The following is a 19,846-nucleotide window of genomic DNA, read 5'->3' as shown; positions in this document are numbered from 1 at the left end:
ATGTTACAAACACCTCATGAATAAACATATATACCGTAAAATCCGGACTGTAAGCCGCTACTTTTTTCTCAAACTTTCAACCCTGTGGCTTATTCAGTGATGCGGCCAGTTTATGTAATTTTTCTAACGGACGCCAGTGGCGCTCGGGTACAAAAGGTAAGATTTAGACCGGTGGAATATATGCGCCAAGGAAGACTGCAACTTCTTGGCTTGTGCATTAATTAAATTAGCGTAAACATACCCTCATCATGCAAAATGCAAAAAGAAAGGCCCATCAAAAAATCCACCATCACCAACGGGTTCCAAAAAGCCGTTCTGCTGCGTGATGGAGAGGAGGGCACAGAATCAGGAGTGGATTAGAGTTCAAGCGACAGTGACAGCGCGAGTCCGGCTGCGGGAGCGTGGGACGACGTCTATATGACAAAGTTTCTTTCCGACACTGAGGAAGACGACTTTGATGGCTTCAGTTTTAAGGAGGAAGACGAGGACGGTTTACCGTGATTTTTTACAAGTACGGTATGTTTTTTTAACAGACCCGTTTGCTGTGTTGCGAGCGTGTTGCTAGCGTGTTGCTACCATTAACTGCCCTGTCACAGGCACCGTTTGGGATAAAAGTTAGATTATTATTATTATTATTATTAAAGCCTTGAAAACTCTCTCGGTGTACCGTCTTTCTTTGTAAATATGTGTAACCATGTCTAATATGTATTTGCAACTGTATATTTTTGTAATGTATTTGTATTTATTTTGGACACTTATTCTGATATGTTTTGCATGGGCGAATTAAAAAGAAGGGACGTGACAAACGCGGGCTGACGGGAAGTGGGGACCAGTAAAGGTGAGTGTTTGTGGACACGGCGGACAATAGTGGATATATATTTTTCCCACCCTTACCTTTGGAAATATACACTTTTTTCCTTGGATTACTTTCAACAGGACCCGGACTCTGCAGGTCTGCATCAAACCTTAAGTACCGGTATCATTTTCCGTTCATTTTGCCGGCTGTGATTTTTGGAATGTGTACTTTTATGAAGGACATTCAGTTTCAATCGCGGGACTTAAAGTCAGGTTTGGGTTAATTTTGTGTTTGTGTTACATTTTTCAATGTGGGCGCATGCGGCTCATATACAGGTGCGGCTTGTGTAAGTACAACATCGGTTTTCCTCTTAAAATGAGGTGGGTGCGGCTTATAATCAGGTGCGCTCTACAGTCTGGAATTTACGGTACATAGGTTCTGTGGATGCACAGTAACTTCATCATCATCTTTATCACCGCCATCACGATTTCCACCGTCATCTTTATTATCATTGCTGTCTCCAAAAGAAATTTATGAGATTGAAGACAATGGATCGCGGCCGCACAAGTGCAGTACACTTTTTGGTGGATAGAATGTCAAAAATCAGCGGCCATTCAATGTGCCCGTAAAATGTTTGTTGTTTTCCCCTTAAACAGAGGACGGATTAAAAGGTGTTGTTGTGGATTTTGGGAGCTGAAACAGCTGCAAGTTCAAGGCCAACGTTGTGCAAACAAGGCGGCACGTTTAAAGTTACTGAATTTTCCTGAAGGCATCTGACGCGGTTGTAAAGAGAGGATGGCCTCCTACTGGCTTGCGGGCATGATTCCCAAACACTGAGTTGCAAATCGTTCTGACAATAGAGTGGAAAGGCAAAGGGAGCTGCAAGTCATAATCCACTTTGCACATAGAATTTAGATTGAGGCCATGCGTACAAGAGCAGTGAAATAGTGACACACGCCTCAGGCATGTGCAAAAGAAGCATTCAGTTGAGTTTCTTCTCTTCTTTCACCAAATATGTTCGATGAGGATTTCATGTTTCAGCTCTAGAGGGCAAGTTGAAAAGGTTTAAGGTGCAAATGGTGTTCATTTCCTTATTGAAGATTCCTAAGTTACCCAAATGTGCAAATGTGATGTAAATTTTTTCGATCAATCGCAAATGGGGGGAGCAAGAACCCCTGAGGCTTGATTTCCCCTCTCACAACTATAGAAAATAATTATTATCCCTTTGGTAAATAATTTAAAGTTTTTATTTTTTTATTTTACCATTTTCTAAACTTGTTTTTAAAGACATTAACACTTTCTAAGTGTTATGTTTCTCATGTTAATACCATTTAACTCATTTTCTACAGTAAAATAAGAATATTTATATTTCTTTAGTTTTCATTGTTAGAAAATTAGATTGATAATAAAGAGAAAATGATTAATTTAAACTTGTTTTTGTCAGTAAAATAAAAAAAAAACAAGCCTTAAATTATCAGTCTGCCAAATCAGATAATTTTGCTATACCACTTATATTCTCACTTTACCAAATGCAGTTGAAAAATTAAGTCAAGTGAAGTAAAGTCATGTTTATTTGTGACACCCTTAATCACAAGGAGTCTCAAAAGACTGCACAGACCACAAATAATTGCAAACCACAGACTATTATGACACCCTCCCCTGATCTAAAACCTACAGGAGGGCAAAGAAAAACTCAAAAACCTCAACATGAGAAAATTGAAGAAACCTTGAGAAGGGACCGCACATGAGGTAATCCCCCTTCCAGGATGACAAGGCTGCAATGGATGTTGCAATAACAAATAATACTGTACACAGATATTGTCAACATGAATTTCTTTTTCCAAATGTTATGTAAAATAAGTACAAATTTCTTGACCTATGAGTATGTTAAAAAATACACGTTGATATGATAGGTCCTGTATTATTTTATTATTACTAATTATTCAAATCTAAATTGTTTTTAAAATGAGTCAAATTATTTATTTACTACTAGGAGGTATCTCTTTAAAAGCTTTAAAGATTTATTTATGCAAGAGGTTTTTGAATTTTTCCTTGCCCTCATGTAGGTTTTAGATCAGGGGATGGTGTAATAGTATTCTGTAGTCTGTAATAGTCTGTGCAACCCTTTGAGAGTCCTTGTGATTAAGGGCTGCACAAGTAAACAGGACTTAATTTCTCAACTTGACTATTTATCCAAACATTCTCGTTTACCTTATTTTTGTTCCTCATGTCTTGGTTGCATGTTTATCCTGAAGTCTGATCTTGTTGTAAACAAGATGTAAATGTTCACCGTGTTGTTAACAATGACAATAAAGACAATACCTATTCTTATTCTGCTATTGTTTATATACAATATACGATATATGATGTCAATGAGCCTATGTGTATTCAGGTACTTGAACACCAATTATTCAATGAACTTCAGAAAGTAGCAGAATAAAGTACAAAAGAATACACAGGTTATGTGAGAGCAATCACTGTCTTTTGTGGCTGTCTGTCCATCTTTCATAATAGTAATTTCGTTTTGAGGGGGCAGTTTGTTTCCTGACACCTTAATATAGTTCTGGCCGTCTGCCATCTGGGCCCCTAGAAGTGGAGTGGAAAAGCCAAAGGGGGCCCCCCGGAGTTGGAACTGATGCCTTGCCAAGGCTTCCATACAGATGACACAATCGCCAGCCTGGATGGCAAATGAGTTTTACTGCCCGGGAAACAGCACCGCTCTTTCTTTGCTCTGCAAATAATCCTTTTCTGAGAAATCCTTCTTGGGCTCGCTGCAAACCGAGTTTGAAAGCCTATGAATTGGACAATCGGAAAAAGTTGATGATTCACACTACATTAGGGATCGACGAATTGTTGATTTATTGCTGTTTAAAATCTGCAATTACTGCTGTTGTTATTTTTGAGTCGCCACAATCACCACAAATTTGTTGTGGATTTGCTTTCTTATTTTACTATCTTTGTAACTTAACAGACTTAAGAATATCTAAAAATAAGAACAATTATTATTGTTTATTTTGTTATTCTGCAAAATAATAAATTATTTAACTGTTGGCATTAAAATTGTACTCAGTTTCAACATACTTTTGCTTTCTTCTATGAATTATATCTTGTTTACTTAAATAATTAGGCAGATGGTAGATTTTTTTCGAACAGTTTAATTATTCTTTGTTAACTTTGGAAAAGATACTTCTTAAAATGAGGAGACATTTTTACAATGGATAGAATTATTTTATTTGAGGATTTGTCTACTTATCGTATAATAAGAAATAGTAATATCCCTTCGCTATTTCCCAATTTGTACTTTGACCTCAGTACATCTAAGGTTTGAAAAAACATTACGCGATCCATTATCCCCGATTTCACATTGCTGCGAACAGGGCCGTCTGGATGTACTTTTGTCGCGGCTCTTTTTACCATTCTGTCCACCAAAATGCGAACTAAACTCAATTTACTGTCCTCAATTGCATATTGGCATATTGCCGCCAGCTGGGACTGAAAGTGGCGCACTTTTGCCCGGCCTGGTGGCTCTTTTTTGGAATTTATGCGGCCGCAATAAATTATCCCCAATTTCATATTCCTGCAAGCGGAGCCAGCGGGAAGCGTGCTGTTTTGGACCACCAAAAATGAAATGCACTGTTATGGCTGAGATCCATTATCACTATTGCTGAGAGCAGGGGCCAGCAGACCACTTCCGGCCCCTAAGGTGTGATCTTGTGGACCGCCTAAAATAAACTTCCATGTTTTGGCTGCAGTCCATTATCCCCGGTCGGCTTTTGCTAAACAGGGTGATCAGAAAGAGTTCGATTCCCGGCTCCTCGGAGTTATATGTTGAAGTGTGATTGGGCAAGACTCTTAATCCCTAATGACCCCGATGAGCAGGTAGTTGCCTTGCATGGCTGACACTGCGATCGGTTAGTTAGTGTGTAAAAGGGAAAGTGTGAAGCCCATTGTAAAGCGCTTTGGGAGGGCTTCATTTACTTGAAAAGCGCTATATAAATGCAGAACATTTACATTTACATGTGCGTCACGCATGGTGGCTCTTTTTTTTTCATTCTTTCCGCCTAAATCGTACAGGATCCATGTGGCCACGATCCATTATCCTCATTCGACAACTACTGTGATCGGGGGTCGGCAGAGTTCAAGTTAAAAATGGGTGTAGGGGCTACCTCAAAGATTTCCGCGTATCGCGGTAGGTTCTGGTCCCTATTAACTGTAATAAACAAAGGATTACAGTATTATACTTAAAGTGATCAACACTTTCAGCCAATGGGCGATTAATTCATTCATAGCAGGGTACTATATTTTTTAATTTAGCACACCAATCAAATGCAATTCGTAATTCAAACAAAAATGGCCAAAAAGTGTTCATTTTAAGAATAGGTTTTTACTATGAAAATAAAATAATAATAATAAACAACAAAATATTTTCCGTCTGCTTCACGCAACAACTTTTACTCATTCTTAAGATTTTTTTCATCATACATACATAAGAGAGAAAGAGAGAGAGAGGGAGAGAAATAACGAGAATGAGAGAATGAGAGAACGAGAGAGAGAGAGAGAGAGAGAAAGAACGAGAATGAGAGAATGAGAGAATGAGAGAACGAGAGAGAGAGAGAGAGAGAGAGAGAGAGAGAGATAGGCTTAGATCTTAGCAAACAAAAAAGAATACTCAAACTGTGCAAGACCTTCTGCCAACTGGGTAAGAATTATATCTACTGCAATGAATTACATATGGGAAGTAATTTTGCTCATCTCTTTTTAAATTAGAAAAATAACACAACATTTCAAATATCATCTGCCAGATGTGACAATGTTAAAACTTTTTTTTCCCTAATAAGAATGTTATAATAATTGTTATTATATGCCACCTGCCATGTCAATTTTTGCATTCACCCCCGCAGAAAAAGAACTCTGTTATTGGGACAATGTGTAATGGAAAAAATGAGGCCTCACTGCTCCCTTAAGCTGCATCAGGCTTCTCAGCATCCATGGCTTATTACGGAAAAAAGGAAAACAATACCTAGTGAGAGGCACCTGACACAGCTGGAAAGACTGAGTTATTTTCCGTATTTGTCAGCATGACCTACTTCCTCTTGTGCAAACTAGCACCAACATAGTGAAAATCATTTACCGACACAATAGAGAGTAGGAAGTCTGGACTAACCAATTCTGTGTTGGTGCTAGGTGATAATAGCGTATTATCATAAACACAAATCAGTCACCCTTGGAAGTTTATTGGACATTGGTTGCAGTCTAACCTTTAACACAGCCAAGCTATTCATCTTATCTTACAGTCATTAAATGATGTTTAAAGTACAGGGACTTCCCTTTTTCTCTTGTGATCATTTCTGGATCTTGATAAATGGTCACAAGGTCATGTCCTGCGTTATTGAGGACCGATACCACCATGTGTAGAAAAAAAAATGTATAAATAACACCTACAGATATATGCCTTTTAAATAAATGAACAGATATATACAAATAAATCACTTAAAACCATTTAAAGTTATGACATAAATGTAATGTATTCATTATTTCATGCATTTTGTCATTTATATGGTCATTCTTATGTAAGTATTTAATTGTTTTTGTTCTCGTTTATCTTGCTGTGTAATTTGTCTTGTATTTTATTGGGTATACAGTTATGAATTTTGTCACGAATGTTGTTTTGTCATGTATTTTGTCATGTATTTTGTCGTGTATTTTGTTGTAAATTATATTGTGTATTTTGCCATGGTTTTTTTCGTGAATTTTGTCGTATATTGTCATGTTGTCACGATTGCCCATTGCCCTCACCTGTGCCCACTTATTTGGCGCCAGCTGCTGCTCGATGCCTGATTGGCTCCCCTCCTATTTAAACTCAGTGCTGTCATTCGCTCCTTGTCAGTCCGTCAACAAATCTCTGCACTTGCAAGTCATGCATTTTGACTCTGTCCGGTATCCTGCTCGAGTATCCAGTGTCCGGTATTGATCCCATCTGACCCGGCCTGTCCGGTATCCTGCTCGTGTATCCAGTATCTGGTATCGATCCTGTCTGTCCTGTATCTTGATCGTGCATCCTGTATCCGGTATCGATCCCGTCTGTCCTGTATCCTGCTCGTGTATACAGTATCCGGTATCGATTCGTCTGTCCCGTCCTGTCCGGTATCTTGCTCGTGCATCCTGTATCAGGTATCGATCCCGTCTGTCCCGTCCTGTCTGGTATCTGCTCGTGTGTCCTGTATCTAGTATCGATTCCGTCTGTCCTGTCCGGTTTCGATCTCATCTGCCCCTGGCTTCCTCTTTTCCTGCGCCTGACTTCTCTGACTTACTTCTTCTGCCCAGTGATTGCAGAATTGCTGGCGTTTGTGTTCCCCCGCATGACAGCTCTGTTTCCGTGAAATAAAGCTAGGTGTGAAAAAGTTATGCGTTTGGGTCCACCGTCTGTTCAGGTTCTGACACATGTATTTTGACGTGCATTTGGTCATGCATTTTGTTGTGTATTTTGCCCTGTATATTGTTGCATACTTTGTCTTTTTTGTCACGTGTTTTATCATTTTTGTTAGTTATTTAGTAATGGAGTTCATAGTGTAGTTTATGGTGTAGTGCACTTATCGACCAACAAATAAGTAAAAACCTCAGGCATGATGAAATAACACAAGACAAAATACATGTCGAAATGTAGAATAAATACACAATAAAATAAGTACAGTGATTAAAAAAAATGACAAAGTAAATACATGAATGAATTGTATATATGTCATACATTTAGGGGATAATTATTTTTTTCATGTATTCATTTAGTTATACCGCATATATTTGTAGGTATTCATCACCCGTGAGCAAAGCGAGTGTGGTTATAATGTTTTTGTTTGGGATACAAGCATGTATATCTGTTTGATTGTTTGTCTATTTGTTTGTTCGTCGGTCTGTCCACCCAAGAAAAGTGGGAAAGTGTTTAGATATGACCCCCATCCTCCACAGGCAGTCACGTAGGATACCCCAGATGTGAAAATGACAAAAACAAATGTGATTCAGTGCTTTCGGTCATGCATGTTCCCCAGAAAGACATTCCACTCTTCCAGGACAGACAACATGAAATGTAATGAATGAATGAATGGTCTGCATTTATATAGCGTTTTTCAAGTCAACGAAGACCTCCCAAAGCGCTTTACAATGTGCTTTACATTTTTCCCCTTTTCCCTTTTTTTTACACACTAACTAACCGATAGCTGCGTCAGCCATGCAAGGCAACTACCTGCAATTCGGGGGCATTAAGGATTCAGTGTCTTGCCCAAGGACACTTCGACATATAACACGGAGGAGCCGGGAATCAAACTCTTTAATCGTCTTTCACAGGCAGTCAGGTAGGTTACCCTAGAAGTGAAAAAAAGCCACCAAAAAAAGCTAACCTAGCACTTTTGATTTTGTTGAGTCAGCAGTTTTTACCAGAAAGACATTCCGCTCTCCCAGGACAGACAACATTGAATATCAACACCATATTTTACAGGCCATCAGTAAGGTAGGTTAACTCACATGTGAAAACTACCAAAAAAGCCGACTCAACATTTTTGGTTTTGCTGAATAAGCAGCTTTCCCAGAAATACATTCTATCTTCCTAAGCCAAAACAAGTTTTGCCAGGATCACAATCTTTCACAAGCAATCAGGTAGGAAACTCTGCCCCAAAACCTGACTCAGCTGTTTTTCCAGAAAGACATTCCCCTCTTTCAGGCCAGAGAAACATTCAAATTCAACACAACATCTGGACTCTTGTCTCGTGCCAATAATTTTGCGAAAAAAAGGAAATGCCATCATAAAATTGTTTCACGTTCCAACGCAAGTGATGCCCTGATGGAGCAAAGCCATTCTAGATATTCATGTATACATCTATCTCTTCATAATAGAAGGTTTGGTCCTCCATACAGCATTTGAATCAAGCTAGCAACCTCAGTTAGCACGACATTTCTTTAAACCAGGGCAGAGTTCTCCGCAGACTTCCTCTCGCGATATTTTTGGACAACTTGATGTGTCGAGATATTTGGATTACCTTATGTACAGAGTGGCAACACGGCCAAGATAATTTGACACGGTCCACTCACATTTGACCCAAATGGAGCAACGACGCGTAACAGTGGCAAAACGTGACAGTTTGTAAACAGGCTACGGCTCATTTGACATGTGTTGTGCCTGCCAGGCGTGTTATGCTCCCGATGAAAAAACAAAAACCCCGCCTTGATTCAAACTTACAGACGTAGCCCTTAACCACTAGGGTCGTAGTGGCACCATTTCCTGCGGTTTGTCTTAGGCAAGTACAGCCTGTTGGGGCCCATCCCTCTTCAGGCCAACAAATGTTTCAAAGAGCTACCTTTCAAAATATTTTTGCCCATTTATCCTGACATTCCTTTATCTTATGTATCCTCTTTTAGGTCTTTATTACGTGTTTATTCTGGAGTGCCACGTCTAATCTTGTGGTAAATTTTTGTTTTAATGTCAGTACAAATAATTATAATTCTAATACAGTATACCAGTGGTAACTATTACTTTTGTAAGTATTCATTAAGTATAATTCTGTGTAAACTTAGAAATATGCAATATAACTATGGTCATAATAATAATAATAATAACAATGATAATAATATATTTGCTGATCCCCCACTGTCAGATATTTATTTTATCTATTATTTTTGTTTAGAATTATATTACATAAAGATTTGATCTTCAGTAATATACATAACAAAAATAATCCTAAAAGTGTCTGTGTGACGCTGCAAAAAATAACTTCCACCCTATTTGCATAATATATTGTTCATTTTAGGAATTAGATTTCTTATTCTACAATATTTTCAATTTACTGCTTTTGTAAAGTGAGAGAAATATTTTACCAGCACATTTTTAGGGTATTGTTTTTCTTATTTTTCAGGTTTTTTTTACTTAGCACTCTAGTGAAATAAGAAAAACAAATTATTTTTCTTACCGGAGTATATTTTTGATTTAGTGCTTTCATAAAATAAGAAAATGAAACCCAATTATTTGCAACATAATAGAAGATGACAGATAACGTTGCATATTTTAAGAATATGTTTTACTTAGATAGAAAAATAATACTGAAATTAGCAAAACATTCTGCAATGTCCCAAATGAGAGCATCTGCTCATTTTAAGGATTAATTCTAATATTAAAAGAAAAAAGATTCAAAATATAATAACATATTTTTTAATGGTTAAAAGTAGTTTAAAAAAACTATATCTTCTGCCAAAGGTGTAATTGTTTTACCGTGCAAAAAACATAATATCATTCATAATATCTGCCAATTGTAATCATTTTTACGATGATTATTTCTTAAAAATTGAGCTCGAAACTCATAAATCTAACTCATGACAAAGGTTTGAACAGAGAAGAGAAATCTAACACGGGTGACATCTCTGATATGAAATAATAGATAGAAACACAGAGATGCCAAATTACACATTTTTTTTGTTTTGGGTGGAATTGAAATTTTCAGATGCTGAATTTTCAGAAATCAGCTGTCCGATGGCAACTATAAATCTAAATTCGAACTATTTTTTCCCCTTGGGAACCATTAGATACACACTCAAAGACAATCAAAAATGTTCAATTTAACTGTATTTGGTATTTAACCTAGAGCTAAGGTAACTATAGTTTATCTGGCAGCCTTGATTGGTTTATCAATGAATGGAATTTTTTTGAGTCAATGACTGTAAAAGTATTCTAAGAACAGAATCTCTCGGTTCTTTCGTATGCAAATCAATCATATTACAGAGACATGGGTTAAAATCCAAACCCATTACATAGGTTACACAACAGTCAGAACACAAGTTATCATAATTTGAAATATTTGGAAAGGGTAATCTTAGAGTATTTCGAACCTGAAAACTGATTTCTCCCAAAAAGCAATGGACAAGGTGAGCATTACCTTTATCGTGGTCAGTCCTTATCATATCCATTAGGGAATTCTCCAGAGAGTGCAAGCTAAAGGCATCGAAGGGCCGATTCCGGTCCTAAAACAAAGAAACAGAACAGAAAGGAAAGGTGTCATTATTTCTGGTAGGACAAGTACAAAATAAACAGGATATGTTACAGTACCATCAACAACATGCACAAAATTCTTTATTCAGAAAGGTAAAAATAAACATGGTTATCAAACTGATTAAGATGTCATTTTAATTGTAAGTTGATGTTATTTGTTCCATGTTTAACTTCACAGCTTTATTTAGCTTCTTTTCAAAATATAGCTGATTGTTGATTCACAACTACGTTGAAAACAAAAAAAAATAAACAAAATCAATGACAGACCGACCAACCAACAGACTGTCAGACCAACCAAGATAGTGAGAGATCAAGAGATAGCTCGAGTTACAGATCGAGAGATATAGATTATAGTATATTGTTTTTTTCGTATTATTTTTGGTTTCAAGGTCTATTCTATATCTATCACATTTGTCATTATTATTTGTGTTTTTATGTTCAAAATAAAAAAAATAAAAATGTAAAGGTCTGGCTCGCCCTATGTAGCAGAGAAGACTGTGAATTCGCCATCAGTGTTAGTTGTCATGGGTCATAGAAGGATTCATTATGGTCTTTAGTTAGCGCAGATGACTAATCATGTGCTGCATATTTCGTCCTTGTGATGAAAAAAGATCTGTGAGGCACGTCCACATCCTCCCCCATCGGAAACCACAACAATTATTAATACTATGTTGGGTTAAAGACAGCGCTCAGAGCTGATCAAACGGCTATTGTCTGCCGATGAATGCATTAGACCAGGGGTCCACAAACAATTGAAGTTGTGGGCCGTGTAGGTTCGGAAAAAATTGCACAGGGGCCGGGCCCGAGGAAAACAATGGCTGATTGATGTACTTAAAATGTTGGGATAAGCCGATTGAGATTCATAGATCAGATACAACAACAATGCATGAGTAAAAGAGATAACATAAGCCGAAACGTTTTTTCTTGGTTGCATTTACCTATAAGTCATGTTTCATCATCTATTTGTTTGTAAAGGGATTATTTAATCTAATAAAATTGAAAACACTCAGAATATACATATAAATATATTTATTTACAAATAAAAACTTGATTTAAAGCAGTAGCAAATTGATATCTCCCTTCTTTAAGCCCTAAATGTGATTATTTCGCAATGAAAAACACAATGAAATAAGATTACATCAGGAGTTTATTGCATGAAATTTAGTATCTTGATAAATAAAATTAATTAAAAAAGGCAAGTGTAGACAATACAATTTGCTTTTTATTTTTTTTTCAATGAAGCTGTTTACCCGAATTGCGGAAATTTTGCTGTTAGATTTTTTTTCTATTGCAGAAAGGAGCTGAAGCTTCTTTAACCTCTTGCCAATCACCAAAAATCCCAATCCAAGACGGACCCAGAATTGAATGCTGTTGTTCAACTTGTTTGAAGAATCTGGACGGTTTTGGAAGTTATTCAGAGCCAAAGTAAGACATGTCCTTTGTTTCAATAAAGGCCCTCTTTGGCTATTGCAGGCTGTGGACCATGAAAAGAAGCTTTTCAATTGGTCGTGAGTGGTGTCAAGCGAACGGTCGGAGCCCTTGGCTATTCTAGGAAAAAATATTACGAGGTTGTTTTATGTAGTTTACAACACAGAACGTAAAACGATGCAGAAATGCGTTTAGGCAGATTTCTTTTAACCTGTCGGCATTATAGTGTGTTTTTGTTTTAAATATTTTACACCGTTGGATTCACTGGGCTGTAGTATGTCATGAGACCATGTTGGTAGAGAAACATTTTATCAGCACACTACCAGGGCACTTTATTGGTGAGTTACACTGGCTTTAAAGTTTTTGAGTAACTTGTTTTGGACTGATCGTAATGTTTCTGTGATAAGTATAATCTGAAATGCATATTTTGAATCCCAAAAGTTTGAGCTTTCCAAAAATATTTGGCATGACGTATTTCAGAGACTGGTGACATCGTACAGTGTACGACGTACACACACGCCTTTATTCTCAACGGTCTGACGGCCCGCCATCAAAACATTAAAAGATATTTCTGCAAAGACACAAGATCTATCTTTTAAATATGTATTTTTTAATCCAGTTGAATGCAATTGTTGGCCCTAAACAGCGCGTCCGTCACTTCTATTTTAAGTAGAATAACATCGGTATGTATACTTAAATGTTCTCTCGTTGATAAATGATAGTCAGCAAATACTGGACTGTCTCAGAAAATTAGAATATTGTGATAAAGTTCTTTATTTTCTGTAATGCAATTAAAAAAACAAAAATGTCATACATTCTGGATTCATTTCACATCAACTGAACTATTTCAAGCCTTTTATTATTTGAATATTGCTGAATTTGGCTTACAGCTTAAGAAAACTCAAAAATCCTATCTCAAAATATTAGAATATCATGAAAAAGTATACAAGTAGGCTATTCAACTAATCACCTGAATCATCTCGTTAACTCGAAACACCTTGCGAGGGTTTCCTGAGCCTTAAAAACACTCAGCTTGGTTCAGTAAACTAAATCACAAGTATGGGGAAGACTGCTGATCTGTCTGCTGTCCAGAGGACCATCATTGATACCCTCCATCTGGAGGGTAAGACACAAAAAGAAATTTCTCAAAGAGCAGGCTGTTCACAGAGTGCAGTTTCAAAGCATATCCACAAAAAGTCTGTTGGAAGGGAAAAATGTGGCCGGAAACGCTGCACAACCAAGAGAGATGACCGCAGCCTTAACAAAATTGTGAAGAAGAGCCGCTTCCAGAATTTGGGGGAGCTTCAAAGACAGTGGGCTGAAGCTGGAGTCCAGGTATCAAAAGCCACAGTTCACAGACGTGTCCGGGAAATGGGCTACAATAGCCGTATTCCCATGGCCAAGCCACTTCTGAACTCAAGACAACGGAAGAAGCGTCTGACTTGGGCTATGGAGAAGAAGCACTGGACAGTTGCAGAGTGGTCCAAAGGCCTCTTTTCAGACGAAAGCAAGTTTTGCATTTCATTTGGAAGTCAAGGTGCCAGAGTCTGGAGAAAGGCTGGAGAGGAGCAAAATCCAAGTTGCTTGAAATCCAGTGTGAAGTTCCCACAATCAGCAATGGTTTGGGGAGCCATGTCAGCTGCTGGTGTTGGTCCACTGTGTTTCATCAAGTCCAGAGTAAATGCAACTGTGTACCAAGAGATTTTAGAGCACTACATGCTTCCATCTGCTGAAAAGCTCTATGGAGATGAGGATTTCATTTTCCAGCATGATCTGGCACCTGCCCACAGTGCCAAAACCACCAGTAACTGGTGCACTGACCATGGCATCACTGTCCCTGATTGGCCTGCTAATTCCCCTGACCTGAACCCCATCGAGAATTTGTGGGGTATAGTTAAGAAGAAGATGAAAGACACCAGACCTACAAATGCAAATGAGCTGAAGGCCGCTATCGAAGCATCCTGGACATCAATAACAACTCGGCAATGCCACAGGCTGATTGCCTCCATGCCACGCCGGATTGATGCAGTAATCCGTGCAAAAGGATTCCCAACCAAGTACTGAGTGCATCAATGGACATTTTCAAATGTTTGATTTAGTTTTGCTGTTATAAAATTATTTTTTTACTTGGTCTGAGGAAGTATTCTAATATTTTGAGATAGGATTTTTGAGTTTTTTTCAGCTGTAAGCCAAAATCAGCAATATTAAAATAATAAAAGGCTTGAAATAGTTCAGTTGATGTGTAATGAATCCAGAATGTATGACATTTTTGTTTTTTTAATTGCATTACAGAAAATAAAGAACTTTATCACAATATTCTAATTTTCTGAGACAGTCCAGTACAACTTAAGGAATGGCTCCTAGTTTTGGTAAAATCGAGTGGACGTATTTAAAATTTCAGGTCCATTATTTGAAGTGATAGGGGCTTATTTTTCCTTTTTGCTTCTTTTAGCTTTGTCTCACGAGGCGTATTAAATCCGTTGGTGGGCCTGTTTCAGCCCATGAGCCATAGTTTGCCGCACCCATTAGACTGGTTGACATGTATGCCAAAGGTGAGGGCCCGAGAGCGTTTCACTGCAGGCTCGACAGCCCAAACTCGGACAGCTTTGTTCGCACACGGATGTATTGTTTAAGCTTTAGGCCGAGCGCTCAAAAGCGTTATTCATAGTTGCTGCGGACCCGGCAGCAACGCGCAGATAAAAATCTGCCCGCTTGCTACAAACGCTAAATACTTAAAACGCTGAGCTTTTAGTTTCCTCGCCTTCTCCGCTTTGCACAGTAAGGGGGGCGAGGTCATTTAGCTCAATCTGGTTCAGTGACCTAAACAGATTTTATATATAATATAGTCTCCCACGCAGATCCTGGAGTTAATGGAACAGAAGGAACAAAGACGTCAGAATAACCCCTTGGTCTTTCCTCAATGAAATCAATAATGCACCTCACGACTTTGCGCTTCAGTTAACACTGGTTACCTACTTCGCAGAAAAAAAACAAAAACGAAAAAAAAAGACAGTAAAACAATGCTTCCCGCACCGCCGAGGGACGTTCAGGACAGCTAAAGTTCATGCCGACTGGCCAGCACCTCTTGGCTTGAGATCGCCAATGACGATTGGCCAATTCATACCATAACATCTTTGATACTGTACTGTGAGCTCCGTACACCTGCTCTGTGTTCCTCTACATCTCGCTGAGAAGAGTTTGTGTCCCGCAGCGATGCCGATGCATCTACAGAACGCTTTGTTCACTTTTGGCAGGTAGTTCTGGTCCCCATTAACCGCGAAAACCAACGGATCTCTGTACTTCTATTAATAAAAATGAACTTACCACTGTTCTACATCACCTTTAAAAAACACCAAATACAATACTTAAATGATAAAAACTTCATTAAAAAAAACTATTTTCCCTCACATAAACAGTTTTCTTGTCCTTTTTCAGTTAATAAAGAATTCTGCTGATTATATATATAATTTTTCTTATTTTTACCTGACTTTTTTTTTCCCCGTATACTCATTTATAATGTGTTATTTTTATCCAATATAGGAATATATTATATATAAAAAAATGTTTATACATCCAGGGAGCGAGGTTCACTACTCTACACAGGAATATATTATACATAGCAATACATATTGCTCATTATCAGTAGAATTTAGTTAGTTGTTTTTTTTTACCGTATTTTTAAGTTACATTTCTGTTTTGATTTTTTCAACTCTTTCTTACAGTATTTGATTACTTTTAACTCATTATTTTTGATTAACTGAGTGAACAAGGAGTTGATATCAATTAAAGATGGACAAATTAAGACAATTTTGCTTATTTTAAGTATTGATTTTTTTTTTTTACAAAACAAAAGTACTCTTTATATCAGTAGTAAAACTAGAAATATACTGTCGCCCAATTCGCAGATGATTTTTCCTAATGCGTACGGTTTTTTCTCATCTATATTTTTATTTTTTATTTTTTTATAGTTTCATTTAACAATAAAAACAAACTAAATATGGCATATGGAAAACAAGTTCGTTCATTCTAATTATCAATTTTCTTATTTTACAAAAAAAGATCTTTATTACTGTGGCACGAAGCAAAAATAAAAATATTTTTACTCATTGGCAGCAGACTTAGCTCATTTAAAGTATTTTTTTTCTTTATTTAAATTTTCATTTGATACTTTAAAGAAATTTTAAAATTTCCCTGGAACTGTCTGAAGCATCAGCAAAGCCATTGAAGGTCATGTGGTATTCAGCCTTGCCCCTTCCATGCTCATCGATTTGGATCGTTTCTTGAGTTAATGGAATTCAAAAGCTGAAATACTAGAATTCCTCGTGATAGCACCCTGAATAAAAACTGTTCTTAAATAGAAAGCGAGTTTTATTTGACCACTAGATGTCACTGTATTGTGTTGTCCAACACAAAACGAGTGCTTTAGGCACCAGGAAGAATACAAACTGTGAAGACTCAAAGTGACCAAACTGCACCGTTTTCTTTAAAATCTTTGGGCCAGCCTTTGACAATTTTGTGTGCGTTTTCGGGTACCCGTAGCAGCAAGATGGTCGACAATTATATCAGCTCTCTTTAGGTGAGGGTCATTCTATGTAAAATAAATGCAAATTTCTCAACGACGAGTATTTTAAAAAGGCCACGTTCATATGATAGTAAAAGTATTTTTGCTCATATCTTAAATCAATATTTTTTAACACATTCACTGCCATTGACAAGTACAGACGTCAACAAACCTTAACTCTTTCTCTGCCATTTGTGGCTATGGATGACAACAAACCTTAAGTAATTTACTGTCCTTGACAACAATAGACATCATCGATTTATTTGACCTTGGCTAGCAAAATGACAGCTCTATAGCTAACATTTTTCTGTGTAGGAAAGAATTATTTAAGAAGTATTTATTCTAATACAAACACAGTATACTGTCCCTTCAAGTTCTTTCACATCTGTTGCCGTCATTGGCAGTCAACAGGTCAAGATTTGTTGTCATCTAAAGCCGTCAATGGCAGTTAATGAGTTAACGATTAGTGTGGTTTTACCACTAAAAGGTGCTAAATATTACACACTGTCCCCTTAAGCTGCCAAACTGGAAATCCAGGAAAACAAGTTTCCCTATTACTTGCTGATGTAAATTTCCTCAGTTACACCCTGCAGTTCACAAAAAATCTCTTTTGGTTTGCATGAAGACAAGACAACATTTGACGCCTCTGAAGCGATAACAACAACAGATACCGACTACCATCTATGAGCATTGTGGGCCATCCCAGCCATGTGACTTTGTGACTTAAGCCTCGCACTGGTTTGCTAAGAAGGATTCCACACATTCCTCGCCTTCAAAGGGACCAGCACGCGTCCTTGCACAGGGAATGGAAGATTCCACCTGTGTCATTTAAAACCCACCCCGGGCTTGATTTACTTAAGCAAAAACTGGGCACAACCTGGAGTTCTCATGCAAACAAATGAGTAACTTGATCTATCAACCGGGGACAAGGACAATCAACGTCGACCAGAGACGCAAAATTTCCACAATCTAAATTTTGCAAGCGCTGGCAGGACCATTTCGATTTACTGTGAAGATTTTTGACACGCCATGAGAAAATAATTACACAGAAGTAACATATACTTAATAATTAATCAGATCCAGTCACAAGAAGCAGTCAGCCCGTTAAAATTGTATCATACAAAACTTCTTTTGACACTTGAAGCTGGAATCACCCACAGTAGTTTTTTTCCAGATGGGGTGGCCCATCTCCAAAAGTAAATTTTACAATGCAAGTGCTAATGTATCCAATTGTAAAAACAGGTAAGACAAAATCAATCAAGTGGTTTCACTCAAAACCATGTTTGATTCAACTCATCCCAGATTTGTAGCAGTTAGAAATGCAAGCTAAATGGTACAATAGAAGCTAAATGTTACAATTAAAGTGCTAATGTTCCCAATTGTATAAACAGGTAAGACTAGATCAATCAAGTGGTTTCACTCAAAACGATGTTTAATTCAACTTATCCCACGTTTGTAGCTGATAGATATACAAGCTAAATGTTACAATAGAAGCTAAATGTTACAGTTAAAGTGCTAATGTGTCCAATTGTAAAAACAGGTAAGACAAGATCAATCAAGTGGTTTCACTCAAAACCACATTTGATTCAACTCAACCCAGGTGTCTAAAGACAGAAGCCAAATATTACAATAGAAGCTAAATGCTACCATTACAGTGCTAATGTGTCCAATGGTAAAAGCAGGTCAGATAAGATTACTCAAAGCGTTTCAGTCAAAACAACGATGGATTTAAATCATCCCGAATACATAGCAGTTAAAAATACAAGCCAATCATGTGTAACATATGAAATTTGGGACAGCACACCTGGGTAAAATAATGACATAACATAAAAAAAAAAAACATTAAAATGTGCCAAAAGGTACACTGTGTAATATTTGACCACTGGAAGCCGCTGTATTACAAATTGTAACACATGTGCTAAAAATCGCAAGGAAAAATACAAACTATTAGCAAACCGTACCACTGTTATTCAAAGTTTTTTGAACCCCTTTCACAGCGGAAACCCCTGAACTGATTTTCGTGAAAGTTTACAAAGTAGTACTTTAGGCCTCTGGGAGTGTATAGGCTAAGTTTTGTGTCAAGGCACTCCCAATAAATACCAACAAATTCCATAAACGTATGCTTTCGTGTGCAAGCGACTCTGAACCTGCATGTGGTCATGCTGCTTCTTGGTACTCCCTAGTGTCTACGTGGTGATTTTTCAAAAAAAAAAAACGCGGTCCTAACAACCTCGCTCAAGTAGAATGCCCGGCAATTACGCTTGTGTAAAATGAATACAAATTTCTCGACCTACAATCATTTTTTTTAAATGACCGTTTATACAATATTGTAGTTTATGTATTTTTGCTCATTATCCAAATGACAATTAAGTTTTGGTTTTTTTTACTGCTAGGAGGTGCTGATACAGAGTGCCCTTTTAAAAATAATAGATTTGTTTTATCTTTTTTAAATGTTAATAAAATATAGTTCTTAAAAGGTGGGGTGCGTTGTTTGTTGTTGAAAAAAAAATATTGTCTTGGTCGGGTGTGTGTTAACAATGCCCAACTGAGTTCAAAGAGTCCTTAGAATTGTTTTCCCATCTTGCCTATCTGCTTTTATCTTACTTTTAGAACAGCTGTTCTGGGACTCGCAACAAATTAGGAAGCAGGAGGGGTGTGGGGGAGTTGGAGAGTGATTTCATGCTCGTTCTTGGGTTCTTATATTAGTGTAGCCTGAAAATAGTAGAAGTAAAAAAAAAAAAAATTCAAATACACAAGCAAACGCCAATCCAAATCCTGAAAAATATGAAGAAGAGTTTATTAATACTTGAGGAATGAGCTGACTGTAGCTGCGATCAAGACTAAACCAGGAGACGGCGGCAGAGTAGCAAAATTTCAAGTTGCGGACACCAACTTTAAAACTAGCAATATTAATTTAATATTAAATTAATTAACCAGTAACCAGGTAGGTATATTTTATATATATATATATATATATATATATATATATATATATATATATATATGGTGAAGCAATGAAATGATTTTGTGTATT

General features: G+C 37.3%; 1 protein-coding gene across 4 annotated transcripts in view; it reads right to left on the bottom strand.

The window, feature by feature from the left end:
- The window catches only part of cpeb3 (cytoplasmic polyadenylation element binding protein 3), a 53,743-nt gene that overhangs the window by 27,425 nt on the left and 6,472 nt on the right, over window positions 1–19,846 (bottom strand). For all 4 annotated transcript variants that reach the window (XM_088351173.1, XM_088351175.1, XM_088351176.1 and 1 more), the window contains exon 3: window positions 10,711–10,795. In XM_088351173.1, the coding sequence (XP_088207299.1) occupies window positions 10,711–10,795 (85 nt within the window). The remainder of the gene's footprint in view (window positions 1–10,710; window positions 10,796–19,846) is intronic.

Source organism: Urocampus carinirostris, chromosome 13 (genome assembly GCF_059441175.1).
Source record: "Urocampus carinirostris isolate Australia breed hairy pipefish chromosome 13, RoL_Ucar_1.0, whole genome shotgun sequence".
NCBI lineage: Eukaryota > Metazoa > Chordata > Actinopteri > Syngnathiformes > Syngnathidae > Urocampus > Urocampus carinirostris.
Note: the sequence above shows the minus strand (reverse complement) of the source record. Positions and strands in the feature narration are given on the sequence as shown.